Source organism: Scardinius erythrophthalmus, assembly GCF_964197995.2.
Source record: "Scardinius erythrophthalmus genome assembly, chromosome: 11".
Taxonomy (NCBI): Eukaryota; Metazoa; Chordata; class Actinopteri; order Cypriniformes; family Leuciscidae; genus Scardinius; species Scardinius erythrophthalmus.
Genome location: NC_138231.1, coordinates 7,198,478 through 7,218,611, shown reverse-complemented (window position 1 = coordinate 7,218,611; position 20,134 = coordinate 7,198,478). Strand labels below are relative to the sequence as shown.

Genomic DNA, 20,134 nt, shown 5'->3' with positions numbered 1-20,134 from the left:
TTATTACGCCGTTCTCATGTATCCACAGTCAGTTAGTTCTTTTTTGTGTGCAAGGTAAAACTAATAGGAGATTTATGTGGGGGGATTTCACCTCATCCCGCGGTAGATTGAGGATGATTTATTGGCTGTATAATATGAACTACTGATGGATTGAGTAACCAAAGGACAACCCAAACAGGCAGGTATCCAGAAAGCAACTCGCGAGGGAGCTATCACCTATCACCTCGCCGCTGTACAGCTCCGGCTTTATTTCCCTGTTTGGATGCAGGAGGGCTTGTGCTCAGGTGTTTAAAAAAGAAAAAAGTCTGGGTGAAAGGGAAAAAAAGGGAAAGTTGGGATATTAACGCAGCTGCAAAGAGTTGAACGTAAACCTTAGGAAGGGGGTAAAATATAACCTGGCCATATGTGCACAGCAGTGGATTAAATGAATTATTCCAGGACGTCAAAAATCTGTGGAACCAGGTGATTTGCTTGGCTACTAGTCTGATGTTTCTTTTGCATAAAAATAAGGCTGCCATTGTTTGCTCGAAATCGAATCATTCTCATGGGGTGCAAACCTGTCCAGCTCTCTATTCTTTCAAGACATTTCAACTAGAGTTCGTCGTTCCCAGTGCTTAAGGGAAAATGGTAATTCAACCCAAAAATCGAAGAAAAAAAAAAAGAGTCTTCTCAGTCTCCGACTCTCGTGACGGTTGTTGCAACGGGCTAAATGTGATAGCAGGGAGGTAATTGAGAGAAAATGCTACTGCGAGTAAAGGGTAATGATACTGCCACAATGACTTTATGGTTTGGGAATATTTTCTTTCGGAACCGACTCCAGTCTGAACAGATTATATTCAGCCTCTTTGAACTCTCTCGCCCCGCTATAGCACTGGAAGTTGATTGTACGAGTTCAAATGGCCCAAAAAAGAAACGAGTTCTCAACACGCAGACATCTTTCTATGATAAAAGGTTTTGGTTGCCCATTTTCTGTCCATGCGAAAATGACACGCAGATATTCTTCAAGCACCCATGACGGGTTCCAATAGATTGAAATGATTAATTACTTTTGCAGTTATGCTGAAACTACAGTAAATGCAAAAGTCTTTGCTTCATGCAAAAGTTGGAGCGATTTTTCTGTAGCAGCCAAAATGTGCGCCTCATTTTGAAATCCAAATGATATCTAATTTAGGGTGTTGAACCAAACTCGTGAAGGAACATTTGACTGTCTTCCCGAATCCCATTGGGAGAATTTATATTATTGGTAATCGCAGCACTTTAGGAGTGATACGCCTGTGGTTTGCCTGCGACATACCAGTGCAATCTAGACATTTTCAGAATTGAACAAAATTACTCTTTGGCATTAAGCTGCAGGGATCTCAGATGTCTCAAATTCACTGTGTTGTATTGCTCGTTTTATTTAACTGCTAAACTGATCAAATCATGATAATTTAATAACGTTATTAACATGAAAGGATGAAAATACATTTAATGTGTTAAAAAAATACAGGAGATGTTGTGACTGGAAAAAAAATAATTATCCTCTTGAAGATCTCCTCTAGACATTAAGATCTTCATCTAGATGCATCGCAACACATCTAAGTCTAATTAAATCAGTTACTTTGCTGATTAAAAGCCCAGAAGGCCATCCAATTACACTAATTATATATGCTTTTATGTAACTAGCTCTAGGGCCAGACTGTCTGATCTGTATAAAACATCATTTTCACCAATTAACTGAAAATAAATCACACAACTAAACAGAATTTGGTGATACATTTCTGTATCTAAACAGTAGCCTCCTATGATCTTCCCCTCGAGGATCTATAAATCAGTGGTTCTCAAGCAACTGTCACGACACAAGTGCAGGTTTGTTCTGATTGGTTTGCAGACGACAGCGAAAATAAAACACTAAATGCAAATGACATCCAACTATGTGCTAAAGCGCATTTTCTTATTCAGTCTCTCATGTATATTTTTGACATTTTGTGCAAAAGAAAACAAGTTTGCATCTACATTATGTGTATGGCAAGCCATTTTGACTTTTTATTCATTCCCAGGATATGAATTATTGATATCAACAATACATTTTCACTGGTTAAAATGCTAATTCATGATATCAGGAATTACATTTCTACTAGTAACAATGGCAATTTTTGATATTTGTATTTAAATGTCACCACAGGCTGCCATTCAAATCCAGTTGTTGATACAATTCTTATAGTAAAAATCATATATTTTTTAATATCGATATTTACTTTGTTACTAGAGTAAAATATAAGTTCCTGATATCAAGCACTCAATTTTCACTAGTTGAAATGTTTAATATCTGTAAATGTATTTCAACATGTTACATTTGTTATTTCTGAGATCTGAAAATGTATTTCTGATATCAATAATTAAGAGAGTAATTTCAGATATCTAAAATGGCTTTCTTTCTAGCAACAGTCACATTCAAGATATCAGAAACTAACATTGTCACTGCGGTGACAACCGAATTATTGATTTCAAAAATTAAAATTTTGAATGATAGCAGTTCAATTGTTGATATACAACAGACATTTGCACTAGTAACCACATCATTATTGATATAAAAAATGGTGCTTTTTACTAGTAATAATTTAATTTCTGGTATGGCAAACTGGAATTTCAGCTAAATCAATTCTTGATATCAACAATTGAATTTGAATGGCAGGCTATGGTGACAGTAACTAAGTGAAAATATAATTACAGATATCAAGAACGATAATTTTTACTAGTTGAAATTTAATTCTTGATATCAAGAATTCGTATTTCTGCGAGTGATGACGTCATTGTTGATATCAAGAATGAACATTTTTACTAGTGGAAATGTAATACCTGATATCAAAAATCAGCATTTTAACTAGTGAAAATTGAATTGTTGATATCAAGAATTCATATCCTGGGAATGAAATAAAAGTAAAAACAGCTTGCCATACTAAGTTAGGTCCTGAAACAAAACCAGTTGAGGACCACTACTATAAACAATGTTTGAACCTAATTAATTGATCAATAATCAATAGCTCCAGTATTTAGACCCAAACAAACAAACACACACACACAAAAAAAACTGCACACACTTAGCATGACGAAACGTCGCCACAGGGTTGAGGTGAAGGCAAATAGCAGTAAAGAGCTGGCTTCATCAGACTTGGGTTAACCAAACTGTAATCCTGAAGCCCTGAGGAGTGTCCCAGCAGACATTTGCTTGCTGTTTACCAGAAAGATAAATTCCACTGTGCCTGAAGGGGAAGGTCATGGGCAGCGCGTGGGCTGAGTGTGTATACCGGTGGTCAAGTGTAGGTTGGTATGAACATGTGGCTAGTTCACATATATGTGGGATTGTTTTAAGGACTATTTGAATTTAGATGAGAACAAGCTGCTTTGTTTCCACAGAAGGTCTTCCGGTTGTTCCACAAATCATTTGTGATTAAAAGAAATTTCTGAAATTGCAAAGCAACATGATGTCAGTAAGATCAAACATATAAAGTTATGAGCATCTTTAGGAGGGACAATATTTGGTGAGAAATTTATGTCTTTTTTTAATCTACTAACAATTATCACTTTCCATACACTGTTCCCACAGATTATTGCTTTTTAAGTTGTGATTAATTTGAACTGTGGTACATAACAATTAACAGACCAAAACATGACTGGAGAAAGCACATTTATATATGTCAAGAATAATCCTCCCAAGACAATATTGTCTTTCTTCTAAAGAAAAAAAAATGACATTAAGAAGAAAAACACATAAAGCGCATTTTCTCACAGAGAGGATCTGTCTTCACAAAGAGTTTGCAGGGTTTCTGTCCACATATTTTAAGCAAATTTGGGGATATATTGCATCCTAGAACAAGACATGAATAAAATTGAAGATGCAAACTATGGAAACTACTTTTAGTTGAGGTGCACATGGAAAAAGATCATGTGACTAAACGCTGCTCTATTCACAAATGGTTTTTATGATACGTTTTTCACCAAAATTACACTTGGCAACATACTGTAGCTAATGACTCCTAAGGCAGCGTTTCAAGGCATCATCGTCTATGCTCATTATTTAAAGGCTTTTCTAAAAGGTTGGCAGCATCCTCAGATCAAATTCAAAGTGAACATTGTGGTGATCGAAGCCATCACAGTGAAATCAATCCAAAAAGCACTACGGCAAAGATGGCATAATGGTGAATAAAAAACATCAAATTATTTAAAGATATACATAGTATTTTTTAAATAAATCATTACTATCATTCAGCAGGACTGCACTTACACTATGTATCTTTTAGCGCTCTAGCGAATACTAAACGAAACTTTGTAGCCGGAACTACTTCTCTCTGTTTACGTCTCTGACGAGTCACGCAGGTACTGGGCTACTCCGCAGTGGTACCGGTCGAAAATAGTCCCAATATAAACACTTATTATAGGTGAACTGTAGTGATTTAGGATAAGACAAAAACAAAGGGTTGGAAGGTGGATTCTTGATGTACTCGCTTATTATATACATTTTGTACATTTTTAACAAAAAAAAGTTGCTTAGCGCACCTTTAAATTCATCAAAAGTGACAGTAAATCATTTATAATGTTACAAAAGAGTTCTATTTCAAATAAACACTGTTCTTTTGAACTTTCTATTCATCAAAGAATCCTGTGAAACAAAATGCATCACGGTTTCCACAAAAATATGAAGCAGCACAACTGTTTTCACCACTGACAATAATAAAAAATGTTTCTTGAGCATCAAATCAGCATATTATAATGATTTCTGAAGGATCATGTGACACTAAAGATTGGAGTAATGATGCTAAAAATTCAGCTTTGCCACCACAGGAATATATTACATTTAAAATATATCACAATAGAAAACAGTTATTTTAAATTGCAATAATATTTCATAATATTACATATTACTCTATTTTGATCAAATAAATGCAGCATTGGTGACCATTAGAGACATTTTAAAAAAATCTTACCAACCCCAAACTTTTGAACGGCATCCCATGAGTTTCTACCTATGCAGAACGTTATAAAAAAGCCACTTATGAAGTTTGATGGCTAGAATGCTGTCTATGTAGCCAGTAAGCAGCGAGGCAGCTCACTCATTTTATGAAGAGAGACGATGTGAAAAAAAAGTCACAATATGCTTTAAATTCTCTGGGAACTTTCTTGTTAAATCAGTGTTTTGCCGTTCTCTCGCCTAAGAGAACAGACCTTCCATTTCCCACATGCACATCAAAACAACAGAGACATGCACGCCACCAACAAATCAACTAATGTGCTGTAATTATATGTTACCGCTTTGAAGAGTCTAGTATTTGCTGCTCGGGCACATTTACCCCTACTATTCAAAGAACATTAAAGAGAATCTAAAATAAAACCCAGGAGAACATACACAGGATTTGTTGAAGTGTAAAAGACCCATTTAGGCAAACACAAATGTTCCTCATGAGTGACTCGAGTTCAAAGTCTTGTTTTGGAGGCTTTTTTTCCTCTCTCAATCCCGTCTGAATACGTGCGGAGTAAAAGTGAATAAAAGAAGATCCCTGCCCCTTCGTTCCCCACGCATGGATTTCCCAGCATCCCTCAAGACACCTCAAACACTGTCAGTGTGACATCAAAGTCAATTACCAAACACAGGGCCAAGGTGTGCGCTCTCCCTCTCTGGGCTTTGTGCCGCGCACATATTTCATTTCAGCCTTTGTGAAAGTGTGTGTGGGCTGCTGTGGGCGGGAACACCTCCCAGAAACCTTTGTGTCCGGTGCAGGACGCAGCGCAGGTGGCATGTCAGTGATTCGAGGGGGTTTTACAACAGATAGGGCCTTTTGTGCCGAGTGTGATTGAGCTATCGCGTTTAAACGTGTGGGAGGAAACAAGACGAGGGTGATGAAGACGCCGCCGAAGCAGATGGGTGGTGTCTGATCTAGCCGTTTGTCTCTTGTGACATACTACTGCACCAGCTCAGAGGCGCAAGGTGATCCCTGCCTTTTTTACTTCTTCCTGTGCGTGTCACTGGCCCGCTCGGATTACAGCATTAGGCTTGTGTGGGAGTCCGCAGCCAGTCCCACTGCCAACATGCTACTCTTCAGGTGTGCAACTGATCCATTTAACACCTCTATCCTTAAGGGGGTGTGTGGGCTGGTAATAGAACCAAATTAAGAGATGGTACCTGTTGCATCGTGACGCTATATGTCCAACCTTTTTATTTTCCGGCGCTCAGTCTGTGCATATGCCCTGACCACGACAAAAGGGATCGGTTTCATGCTCTTAGACTGTATGACTAAGTGCATTAATCAAATTACCTCTTCCTTTTCTCATTTGTCAGTTCCCACAAGCTTCATCGGATTGATCAAAGGCTGGTGTCGGACAATACAACACATCCCATCCAACGTGTAGAGTAACTCTTTAATCAAAATTTTAAGACTTTATTTATTATTTATCTAACTAATTCATTATTTATTTTTATTTCATAAAAACCGGGCACATCTAAACATTGCGAATCATTTTAGCTTGGACTAATTTCAGTGATGTTGTGGACTTCTGAAAGGAAATTCATTCCTATATTTTTGTGAAAATCCTGTCATCATTTACTCACCCTCAAACTCAAACAAGACTGGATCCTATTGATGTTCATTGTATGGACAAAAACTGAATTTTTCAAAATATGTTTTTGGAAGGACATGAGTCGTTCATTTTTTACATCATGTAAATGATGACAGAAATTTCATTTTTGGTGTGAACTATCCATTTAACATTCTTTTTATTAAAATTAAGTCACATTAAAGACTCACTACTTTTTTTTTTTTTTTTTGCTTCTAAAACATTAAAGTCAAAAATAATGAGCCAATCATAGTGATGAATAGGACATTATCATATTGACATGGTAATCAGCCAATCGCAGCATTGTTGCAATGCTTCCTGTCACATGACTTCACTTGTACTTTTAAAGGAGAACTCGGCAACTCTAGCGAACTCTAGTCACTTCTTCGCTGATTTTCCCTTTTGTTGTCGCATGTTTTCCCCACGAGCTCCCCCTACAGCTGTGGGGGGGCGTATATTTCACAACACAGTCGTAAAAAACTCACTTGCGGCGGCCTCCTCCCCCTCTCTACCGCTGCTTATGTGCGTTTGTTTTGATCGGAGCAAGCCAACTGTATCGTGTGGAGCTTTGTCTACCGAGGTGGGTAATCTGGTAATACATCATACATGCGTGTGTGTTTATGTCGAATTGCCATAAAGCAATTTGTGTTTCGCGCTCGTTCTCGTTCTAGTTCTCGCTTCTCACGAGACTTCCAATTTCTATCTTGCCGGGACGGTAGTGAACAAGTTGCAAGGTTGGTTTTCCGCCTGGGAACGCTGGGGGGAGTGGGGAAAGTCACCAATATCACCAGAACAGGTTGTTTAACCATCCAAATGATTTCTAGACAGTTTTATTAAGTTAAAAAAGCTACCAAGTTCTCCTTTAAATTCACACAGTGCTTTAGGATCTCTATAGGCCGCATTTACATTGTGTTTCAAGTGACCCAATTCCGATTATTTCCTAGCATGTGGCAAAGATCGGATATGACCCATGAACATGGAAGCTGGAAAAATGCACATGGCCTCATTCATATGTGGATATAAATCTGATATGAATTGGATACGTGCATTTGCGTCTGCCATGTAAGTGGACAAATCGAATATTCCCGTCAATGCAAGTCTTACGTCATTGAAAAAGCGACGTGGCGAATGACGTCAACTCAGGTAGAGACCAACTACGATCACATGACTCTTTTCAATGGAGCAATGGAGGACGAAGGCTCAACCCAATGTTTTACTGACCTTTAAAGACTTGTTTTTTTTCATTTCTGCGTCCATTGCAAATCATGCGGTTTATCCAGGTCAGTACGCCTATTGGGTTGTGTCGCAAAGTGTGTAGTGTAAATGCAGATTTCAGATATGATACACTTTTAAAAGAAGATGTAAGCTACTGTAGTCGTAAAAAAAATTGGACATAGTCAATGAATCAGAATTGGGCATCAAGATCTGCAGTGTAAATGCAGCCTAATAGAACACAAGCTCAATGGAGGTTAAAAGATAGATAAATAAGACAAATATTTATTTAAAATATGAATTAATTTAATATTAAAAGTCAAAACTCAAATCTTACGACTGGCTGTCAAATGGCATCTCAAAAGCAAACCAGCCCCACTTTCATAATTGTAATGATATTTGTCACTAAATTTGACTGTATTTGATATGTTATTTTAGTTATAGAATTGGGCAACAGTTAAGGACGAGACTATAACCTCAAAGTCTTTTCACAAAAGGCGTAGTGTACCCACAAAACTCTACCTGACTATTAGTGAATGAATACACCCCAAGGACCATTCAATATCTAAAAATTGCTGTCGAAATTACATGTTTGCTCGCCAGCTACAATTAAACAGCGCTAAATGAATATGGCTTTGATGATATTTTTAGATGATCCTCTCCCTTTCACAGAAGCTGCAGCTCAGGGTCAGAGATTTTCCCCTCGCTTCAATTACCTATTGATGAGAGGGCTTCCCCGCTCTGGCACTGCTTCGGAAAAAGCAAGTCTGGTTTGCTTTTAAGATGTCTCAGGAATGACGGCGGGCGGTGGGATCTGAGCAGACGATGCATGCAACAGAAGCTGCCTTTTAATACTCGTCTCAAATCATTTGGGATTCTCTGGAACGCTTCTGGACTTTGAGTCACTAAACCGTCTTCTTTTATTTCATCAATCTTAGTTTTTTATTTTGAAAATGTCTTGCGTTCTCGGCTAGATGATAATTGCTACCATGGGATAATTGTCAATACCGTAGCTCGATTTTGATAACGAGCAACAAAATATGCCCTGGAGGAACCTAGCGAGTCTGTCTCATGCCACACATGTAGACAATTACTCCACACCCATCTGCCATTAGGCAGCGTTACAGAGAATGTTTTCTACTTAATTAAATCCAAATCTCTCAATAGTGGAGCCTGAATGAAATATAATGTGTCTGTTAGGGTCTGGTTTCTTTTTTTTTCTTTTTTTTTCTTTACTGGTCATGACATCTATCAGTGCACACTAATATGAAAAGTTAAAAACTCTCAGCACTGTGAAAAAAAATAAATAAAAAAAATTGCTGCCTTAAACTTGTATGTACAATCAACATAGATGTTTAAGTCTTTTCAACTTAAATTACATTAAACTGATTTAAAAAATGGAGTTGAATCTTGTATAACATAAAAATGTTGAAAATTGCTTAACTTATTTTGATGAGTTAAAGCAATGTAAAAACATATTGTCATAACTTACTGATCATATTTTTTTTTACAGTGAGTTAAGAATTTTGCAAATTATATAAAATGTGGAATGCAAGTCAAACTGATTAAGATTCAGCACCCTTGTCTACCACACAAAGAGTTTAAACTTTACAGAGACCTCAATGCTGTCTGTAAAACAATAATAGTAACCTTTTATTTATTCATAAAATTATTTAAATAATATGTTCCTCTAAACTGATCAAAATCTATTAAGCAGATAACATAAGAGAAGATTTTTTTTGTCACAAAGTCGACTTTCAGGAAGCAGAATGTAAGATAGCAAAAAAACATTGCAGAAAAAATACTATAAAATAACTTTGATAATGAGGTCTAACAACTCACACAGAAGTAACTTCTCCCATGAAGGCAATTTCAAGCATGTTAAGATAAACAGTTTTTGAATCATAATGATACTGTCCGTTAAATATAAAATGTTGCCTTAATGCAAAATAGAGCTGTTTAAAAACTCTCTGTGCATAAATTAAAACCACACATTAACTGTTTAGAGTGAGAGTCTCATGTGGTCTTTTACTGTACATGTACATATCTGCATTAGCCACAATCAAGACAAACTTTCCCCCCGTCCCGTTCTCATCCTGGTCTCCTCTCACCCCTGAGAGCATGGGTCAGAGGTTAACATGCTAATGGGGCTCTGATTGCTGCAAGTGTCTCTGGGTTCCCCGCTCACACACGCCAGAGAACAGCACGCGTGCTGAAGGAGCAGGCCTCGCACAGCTGTGTTTGGAAAGCAGACATTCACACTCCAAAACGGCTTTACAACATTTCTCTTGGAGGAATCGGCAAAACCCATAGATCAGAATGAATGGGCCCTCTTACTTCTCTGTGACATTGGAAAGTCATATTTCTTTATGCACAATATGGATTTGTGCTTGTCTGTTATTCTTGTGTATTTAATAATGTTTTTATATTTTCCACAATTTCAGACGTGATAAATTATAAAATGAGTAGGATTTTCAGTGAACGTCACTTAAAAGATACTAGAATTTATTCCGACACAAATAATTCCAATATATATATATATATAAATATATACACACACACACACACACATACTGTATATACCCATATATATATACACATATACCCACAGCCAGACAGTTTTAGAAAGATGCTTACTTAATTAAATACACTTTGCAAAGAATATCTCTTACATTTCAAGACTTAACGGTGACTTTCTCATCTGTAACCCTTCTGGACTTTCAGTTTGTACACACCTACTAACCTAACAGTCAAAGTCAAACATTCACTTATTTGCTTTTATACTGGATTTCAAACTCCTGCTTTTTGATGCATATCCCAAAAAGCCTGCATTAGGTTTACAATGACACTTCAGCACCCGAGCTTCCCTACAGCAGTTCCTGCACGCAGTCCGGCTTTACGATGGCTGGCCCGGCCGAATGTTTGTAAACATCAACACATGATTGTTGCTTCTCAAAACGCAGTTCCTTATTATACGGTCTAGCACGTGGAATGGTCAAGAACTGGGTGAAATCCTTGGGCACTTACCCCAGAAGAAGTTCTGCTGACATGGGGTCATAGAACTAAAGAGGCTGTTGGATGCCATGGTCGCCACCGTCGGTCCCAAATTTCGCTTCTCTGTGGTTTTTGGTGACCCTTGACGCCTCTTAGGTTAGGAGCGTGCAGCGTGCCAGGAGAAGATGCAAAAAAGGAAAAAACATCCACAAGAAATGCATTTTTGTATCAACTATTTGCATGACCACAAGTAATAACCAGGTCTGGTTTAGGAAAAAAAATGCAAAAATCTGTCGCCCTATTGGACAGGACGGAGCCAAGCTTGCTGCAGAGGATAGTGCGGTTGGTTGAAGAGTACTTACTGGTTGGTGCAGTCCTCAAACCTGAAGTTGACCGGTGACAATTAACCATTTACGCGCCGCCGGCAGCCCCATGCAAAAATCCAGAGCCGAACTTTTCTGCGGTTCTGTGGTTGCTCGGGATGTGAGCGGAGCCTTCACACAAACCCAAAGAGGCACGAGCCTTTAAAAAATCTTTTTTCTTTCCCTCAGAACACTGTCACTGGAGAAGCAGGGTCACATGCTCGTGACATCACCGGAGTCGTGCGGGCCAACTTTCTTTGCTCCCTTCCTCTGTTTTCCTTCTGAAGACGCGTGGTTCTCCGGAGAGGGAAGGGGTGGGTGTGATGCTGCTCCTCGTGAGTCATGAGGCTTCGGAGGGGGGTGTGAACGCTCAGCCTTCTCACTACACATGTGTGCGTACTTCTTTCCCTCCTGCTCGCTTTCAGCCTCTCCATCCTTCTTAGCTGTCTCTGCTGACCCTGAGGTGATGTGAGGATAGCTGCTTATAATGTGGAAGTATGACAATGTGAATAATCTGAATATGACAATGTGTGAGCAATATGACCATTCAAAGGTTTTTGAGAGGAGTGTCTTATGCTCACCAAGGCTTTGATGAAACATACGTTACAAACAGTGAAATTGTGAAATATTATTACAATTCAAAATAGTTGTTCTCTGTTTGAATATTTTAAAATATAATTTATTTCTGTGATGGCAAAGCTGAATTTTCAGCATCATCACTCTTCAGTGTCACATTATCCTTCAAAAATCATTCTGATATGATGATTTGAGGCTCACTGTTCTTTGGTAACACTTTACAAGATATTTTTATTTATTAACATTAACTAATGTGTTAACATGAACTAAAAAAGAACAATACATCTACAGTATTAATATCAGTAAATGTTAAAAACAACATTCACTAATATATTATTAAAATCAAAAGTTGTATTTGTTAACATTAGTCAATGCACTGTGAACTAACACGAACAAACAACAAAGTAATATTTTTATCAACTAATGTTAAGAAAGATGAATACATACCGTAACAAATATTATATTGCTAATGTTAGTTCATGTTAGTTAATACATTAACTAATGTTAACAAACAAGACCTTATTGTAAAGTGTTACCATTTCTTATTATCAATGTTGAAAACAGTTGTTCTGCTTCATATTTTTGTTCAGCATTCACTTGAAATAGAAATCATTATAAATGTCTTTACTGTCACTTTGGATCAATTTTAATGCATCACTGTTCAATAAAAATATTAGTTCCACTTAAAAAAAACCCCATCAAACTGACATTTTTAACTCCACAATGTATTGTACACACTGATCAATCAGACCAAAATTTATTAATAAATTTAACATTTTAACTGAACATTTAGATTAATGAATACAGTAACAAAATGTATTTCTAGTTCATGTTAGTTAATAGATAAACTATGCAAGACCTTACCAATAAAATAAATATAAATAATGTGGAGGGCCCTTCTCTTCTTTCAGTTTCTTACTCATAAAGGCACAACATATGCCTGGTACGCTGCATCTATCTCAGTATGCGTGTGTGAACGAGTCGGCCTCTCTGTTCTCCAAATGAGCAATTCCTGTAAGAGGCAATTCATTATTCTGTACCTGACAGCCGGGTGTGTGATGAAGAGATGCCTCCCAAACATGTGACAAACCACTATCACGCTCGGTGACTCACCGGTTTCACACGGCACACAGACGTTTGCCTGGCAGAGGCTCTGGGCTGCTTTGTGATCCTGCTTGTGGGTATTTGTTTAAACAGATAAAGAATGCTTTCGTTAGAATGTATCGAAAGACTGGAACGCATGGAATGTTTTAGATATTTAATTTCAAGTTTAACCAAGTTGAACACACAGTGAGGGGAGTAACTAGTTAAACATACAGACTATCCACTAACAACCTTTTTTCCCCCAACAAGTAGTGGTTACGTGATGAAATGAGACACTGTTGGTTTATGGGTCATATTGTTTTGTGCATGCAGCTTTAGAGACGAGTGAACTGATCCTCACTGAACTATAGTTTAAAAAAGATTCACAGATTTCCTGTGCGACATTGTGTGTCTACTTTTGAAACAATATAATTAGGCAATTTTTGCTGTTCATCGTGAACATTTATCTGTTGTCACCTTAACTGAGCTGCTTGCTGGCTTTGTACTAGATAAATGGAACAAAAAATGTCATATAATAGTTGTAAGTTCTTAAATGCCTTCGATGTAATTTTGTCAGTAGCTTGCACTGTATTAACTGCAGTTTAACTGAATAGCTTGTAGATATATCTCTGAATATAATTTGGTACCGTTGCTAAACAATGCCATTGTATTACATGCACAAAATAATGTGACATATGGGAAAAAACCTTAAAGGACCTTTAACTGAACAGAAAGTGAAACACAAACTACAGTTTGAATAACATGTTTAATTTATGGCTTGTTTTTGCTCTCTATGTTAATTATGAAAAGCAATAAACATTATCCTGGCATACCCTGTGGCTCAAAGCTAATTACCAATTCTAGTGTAAATATTTTTTTCTATGCTCACATCCACATCACAAATGCATCACACAAATTTAAATATTAGCAGTGTCTCTTATAACTCAAGGCATCTAAATATGACAGTGTGCCATTTTGGTAGTACAAAGGCCCCCGATATTATCATCTGATGTAAATAAATGATCATGAATAAATTTAAGTACAGTAACACACATTACCGTTCAAAAGTCTGAGGTCAGTAAGATTTTTGTTTTTGAGAGGGAAAACAAACACTTTATGCTCACCAGGCTGCAAGATCAAAAATACAGTAAAAACTGTAATATTGTGAAATATTATTACAATTTAAAATAACTGTTTTCTATTTCAATATATTTTTAAAATGTAATGTATCCCTATGATGCAAAACTGAATTTTCAGCATCATTACTCCAGTCTTCAGTGTCACGTGATCCTTTAGAAATCATTGCAATATGCTAATTTGCTGCTCAAGAAATATTTCTTGTAAAAGAATAAAAACAGGATTTTTGATGAATAGAAAGTTCAAAAGAACAGCATTTACTAATAAATAGAAATCTTTTGAAAAGTTATAAATGTCTTTACTGTCACTTTTGATACATTTAATGCATCCTTGATGAATAAGCATTAGTTCCTTGAAAAAAATGACTGATGTCAAACTTTTGTAGACATCCTGATCAATGACTGAAGCAAAAATGACAATAAAAAAAAGAATCTGATTTCAGAAATAAACAAAATGAAATATTAATATATTTACAAATAATATTTTTTTTAAATAATTAACTGCACCACTTTCTCTATTTTCTGCAATGCATGAATGAACACTGAATTTGTAATTTGATTTCATTTTTTCCAAGCCCCCACCCAACCAAGTCATTCAAGAATATTTAAGAATCTCCAAATGAACACCACATAATGAAGGACCAATTTGGCAGGCATAATGTTTTCAAAATGTTAAAAATACATATGCAATAACAGAGATCATATATATATACACACGTTAAGACTTGGCTCGATATCCTGCCTTAGCCATATGAAACGAACAGGCAGGTACAGTGATTTAGTTTAACAGGCTACATCTGTAAAACGCCAGGCTAGTTTACACTGTGGCCGCCTCTGAATTAACATGCTTTTATAGGAAACAAACACCACTTGCAAGCAGTTCCTGTTGGCAGGAGCTACAAATACAAATATTGGGCATCGTTGAAGGTGGGGATCTACTATATTAAGGCGATCCACCATATTACAGGGGAGAGAGACTCGTAAAATACTGTTCACCCTCTAGAAAGTGCATGGCGCATCCAAGGAGAGAGAAACTCAATATGTGAAGTAATATTTCCAAAAGGATGTTTATATTTGATGCATTGTTCGGTATGGTCTGTAAGGTATAATTTGAATGAAAGTAGATATTTTTCTTTTGCCGTCCAATGGTGAGTCTACATCTTCCAGTGACCTAGAGGGCCTTTCTTGTGGTGTCTGCTCGACTGTTTTTGGAGTTGCAGCTTGGAAGGAAAATAAAAATCGCCCTCAGCATAGGATGGGGGTGGGGGGGATGTTTAATATCGAATGGCTCTCTTACAAGTACAACATGCATTAAAAATAACTCCTAGAACTGAAATTAAATCAAAATTTTTGAACGAAAGAAAAAAAAAGGGTTAAGAAACATCGAAACAACATTATTTTGCTAAAGAAGATATTTTAGTCTGGTGGCCTAACCACTGCAAACTCAGCCAATTTCTTACTCTCTGCCATTTTAATCAAGAATCCTATCCAGGATAAACACGAGTCTACCTACACAGCAGTTCAAAACACCAGAGTCTCTGGGGAACTTCAGCGATGATTTCCAAAGTTTCCTTCACAAGTCTAATTACTTGTTGGAGGGCATTAGGGGCTACCTATGTACATCCATCCATATTCCATATAAATATCTAACCCTAACCCAGACTTTTACAGAACTCGCTAAGAAAACAAAAGACAACAAAATGTTATGATATACATACAGAAAGAAATGAATGAATATATGAAAAGTCTAACGTTTGTTTGGGGAAACCTGTTTGAAAACGTCTCAGGTTATGTATGTAACCCTGGTTCCCTGAAGAGGGAACGAGACGCTGCATTGAGACGCTGTGGGAACGTGATTGTGTCGTGAAGCACGTGTATAATCAGTCCAATGGTTTGACGAGATGTGATAGGCGGGTGACGTCATAGACCAGGAAACTATAGGGCACACCTGAAGACAGACCACACTAGCTTCTGATAGGCCGAAGCAAGTCGATCACAGGCATGCAGGGAGTATGGCAGGGTGACGCAACGTCCCGTTCCCTCTTCAGGGAACCAGGGTTACATGCTTAACCTGAGACGTTCCCTTTTAAGGGAACTCGAGCTGCGTCGAGACGCTGTGGGAACACTATACTTACGATGCCATAATAGCAAATGCCTTTTCTGTGTGTCAAGAAGCAAGCACCGTAGACCCTGGAGTGGACCCTGGAGCGATTTACGCCACAGGGCAGCTCTGTGTACGTAGGCATCCAAAGCCTGCACAGGGCAAAGCAGATTAAGTTTTTCCTGATCTGGTGTGTTAAAAGGTGGAGGACAGAAGGCCTGCAGCACTATCGGGCCCGCAATATTAGTAGGGACCTTAGGAATATAACCCGGCCTAGGGTGAAGAAAGGCTTTCACCATACCAGGTGCAAATTCTCCGGGCGATAGTGATAAATCGTGCCCCCTGCTTGGGACAATAGGTCCCTCCTGATCAGAATCTCCATCGAAGAGCCGTCTAGAAGGGACAGCAGGTCCGAGAACCAAACTTGGGCCGGCCAGTACGGGGCTACTAGTAACAGACGGGCCCCTTCCTGGCGAACCCTCTCCAGAACTTCCAAAAGCATGGATATCGGAGGAAAAGCGTACAGGTGTAGCCTCGGCCATACCTGAACCATCGCATCCAGCCCGAGAGGCGCTGGGTGCGTGAGAGAGAACCACATGGGACAATGTGTTGTATCTGACGATGCGAAAAGGTGGACACCACCTCGGGGTGAAGTCTCCATTCCCCGGGCCTGAGCCCCTGCCTTGACAGGATATTCGCTCCCTGATTTCGATGTTTCACAGTGAGTGACTGGCGTAGTTTTACCCCATTTATGGCTGAGAGAATCGAAGTAATACGTGCAAGTGACAATTGTGCCTGCATCGTTGTCCAATCCCATACCACACCTAGAAAAGTGGTCCTCTGAGACGGGAGGAGCACACTCTTCTTGGCGTTGAGCCTCAACCCCAGCATCTTTATGTGGGACAAAACGATATCTCGATGCCGAACAGCCATCTGCTCAGACTGAGCTAAAATCAACCAATCGTCGATGTAATTCAACACACGGATGCCCTGAAGTCTCAGGGGAGCCAGAGCTGCATCCAGGCATTTTATGAAAGTGCAGGGTGATAAACCTAGGCCGAACAGAAGAACCCGATATTGGTACCCTTTGCCCCCGAAGACGAACCTCAGGAACTTCCTGTGATGGGGATGGATGGATACATAGAAGTAAGCGTCCTTAAAGTCTATTGTGACAAACCAGTCCTCGGTCTGAATCTGTGACACGATCTGTTTGAGTGTAAGCATCTTGAACTGGAGTTTCTGAACCCTGCGGTTTAGTTGGCGCAGATCTAGAATAAGATGGAAACCCCCATCCTTTTTTGGAACAATGAAGTAGTGGTTGTAAAACCCTGACTCCCTGCTGGGAGGAGGAACCCTTTCTATAGCCCCCTTTCGAAGAAGAGTCTGTACTTCATGCTCCATAACCAGAGCCTGCTCGGGGTTCACCACCGTAGGGAGGACCCCTTGAAATCTGGGCCGACGAGAACCGGCAGGGAACAACCGAACTGGCCTCAGAGAGTCGCCCCCCAGAGGGCGCAGACGAGAAACGGGCACCCCTCTCTCCTTAGAGAGGGCCACCCTCAGAAGTCTGATGGCCTTGGCGTCAGGACTTCTTCTTTGTCAAAGCCTTTTTAGAGACGATGACAGTCCTCAGTGTGGAGGTCAGGAAAAAACGGCAAGCCCCGGCAAGGAGGCTGTGATCTAGATGGTAGGTATCTTTCATCTAGCAAACTTTTCTTTTTATAAACATCATGTTTCTCGGCTGGTCAATCTATATTTAATTTAGCCACAGCACGAGTCACAACCTCAATAAGCTGCTCATCAACAGGGGTATGAGATGGCGAATTCTCATAATCCCCTGCATCAATGCTGACGACATCCAATTCCTCAAAACTGGACAATCGTAGCACTAGTGCCTCATCCCGGGGAGAAGAAACAGCAGCGCGTGCTTCTCTCTGAGATAAGGCACTGGATCTGGGAGGTGAAGGCTGGGATAGGGCTGGGCCCGTCTCAAACCCCGCTGTCAGATCCATTTGCAAACCCCAAGATGTGCGTTGCACTGCACCCTGTGGAGCACGCACCGAACCGTCCTCCTCGAAGAACGCATGGTGGGAGTCTACCAAATACACAGAGACAGTATACAGAGAGAGCTTGCTGAAGGCACAGAAGCTAGCGCGGTCTGTTTTCAGGTGTGCTTTATCGTTTCCTGGTCTATGACGTCACCCGCCTATGACGTCTCTTCACACCATTGGACTGATTATACACATGCTTCACGACGCAGTCACGCAGAGGTGTTCCCACAGCGTCTCGACGCAGCTCGAGTTCCCTTGTGAGGGAACAGTTATTTTTAGCAGACACTTCAGCTTTTTTTTCTTTTTTTTCTTTTTCTTTTGTCCTCACATTCTTTCTTGTGGTACCCTCTCAGTGACACCTGACTGAAAGGCTCATTATGCAGCTCATTATTTGGGTCATTATCTTCCCAGGTGTGAACCACAGTATTATTCATGATTATTCACGCCCCCACGCATATTGCCTTTCCAAACAAAAGGTGTCTTACAAAATTTAAATCAATATATTATGTATATAATCAATAACTTATGTGAATGATTAGGCAGGATGATTTTCAGATCATTTTGAAGCAAAAACTCTAGGCGACAACATCCATTTAGTCAAAAGTCTTGTGGACACATATTTTGTATGTGTTTTGTGGCCTGTATGTGTAAAGTTTATTTCAGAAACTTTTTTTTTTTTCTCAATAACCATGCATAAACATTATTCTCTCAAAAATACAAACATGTACATTCATGTTGCTCACATATTATGGTAGCCCTGTTTGTGCTAAATAGAGTGTAATGACACCTTTGCCATTAATATGTTTATAAGCAACTGAAAAAAGCACAAATGTCAGGGCATGTCAAAACATCTCAAGGACCCCAAAAACACCTTAGACGCCAGAGGGTTAAAGGGGACCTATTATGCAAAATTAAATTTTATATGGGGTTTGAACACAGTTCTTTGTCTACACTGTGTGTAAACAGCCAGCCGATATTGGTAAAAATCCACTCACTCCTTTTTTATATAATCCCCATAAATCATAAACAGTCTCTCCAAACGAACGGTTCCAGATTTCTCCCTACTTTTATGTAAGAGTAGGGGGAAGCCCCGCCCATGACTGATTAGCATAGATCCCGTCCTGAGTGAGCCGCAACAGTCTGCCATTTCTGTTTCCTCACTGTAGCAGCTGGAGATATACAATGTCTGCGCCAAAAAATATTACAAATGTTCTGTTATTGGATGTACCAATGGACATGAGAGTCTCTATAGACTGAGGACAGCGTGGTTGAACTTCATTTATGAAAAGGAAAAGTGACGAATAAAGTCGAGGGTCAGTTCAACGCTGGATTTGCACAAAAGTTGTTTCTTAACAATTTTTTGATTAACATGATGGTACATGCTACACAACAACTAACATACATTTATGCACTAACCATTCAGAATAGTCCAGGTGAATTTTTTAAAGTTGTAACTTCTTCGCCGACATTCTCCAGTTATGTTGTTGCTGGAGTAGCTGGGAGTGTTTTTAAAAAAACAGCTCACACCCAAATAGAGGCAAATTTGACAAGCTATAGCCTAATAAATGATCAGTGGGGTATTTTGAGCTGAAACTTCACAGACACATTCTGGGGACGTCAGAGACTTCCATTACAGCTTGTGAAAAGGGGCATAATAGGTCACCTTTAACTTTTCCACCAGTCAGCGATAATGAAGAATGTAAAATACTTTCACAATGAAACATCATTCTAGCAAATGTTTTCAAATTAATTATATACACTATCATTGAAAAATCATAGTTTTTTAAAGAAAAAGTTTTTTTTTTTAAAGAAGCCTCTTATGCTCACCAATGCTACATTTATTTGATCTGATATAATATTGTGAAATATAAAATGGACAGACGGATGGATAGATAGATGGACAGACCTTGTGATGTGAGCAGGGCCACACACAGTATTTCATTGAAAGAGCTCATTTTGACAGAGAAACAGGCCTTATGTCACTGTGATCTACACTGTGCAGTATACAATAATGTGAACAAAAACATCTCT

At 38.8% G+C, this 20,134-nt stretch overlaps 1 protein-coding gene across 4 annotated transcripts in view; it reads right to left on the bottom strand.

The window, feature by feature from the left end:
• The window catches only part of runx2b (RUNX family transcription factor 2b), a 51,782-nt gene extending 40,440 nt beyond the window's left edge, over window positions 1–11,342 (bottom strand). For all 4 annotated transcript variants that reach the window (XM_081378208.1, XM_081378209.1, XM_081378211.1 and 1 more), the window contains exons 1-2: window positions 11,157–11,342; window positions 10,828–10,945 (exon numbers count right to left, since the gene is read on the bottom strand). In XM_081378208.1, the coding sequence (XP_081234334.1) occupies window positions 10,828–10,885 (58 nt within the window). In that variant the 5' untranslated portion in view covers window positions 10,886–10,945; window positions 11,157–11,342. The remainder of the gene's footprint in view (window positions 1–10,827; window positions 10,946–11,156) is intronic.
• Window positions 11,343–20,134: the final 8,792 nt, after the last annotated feature.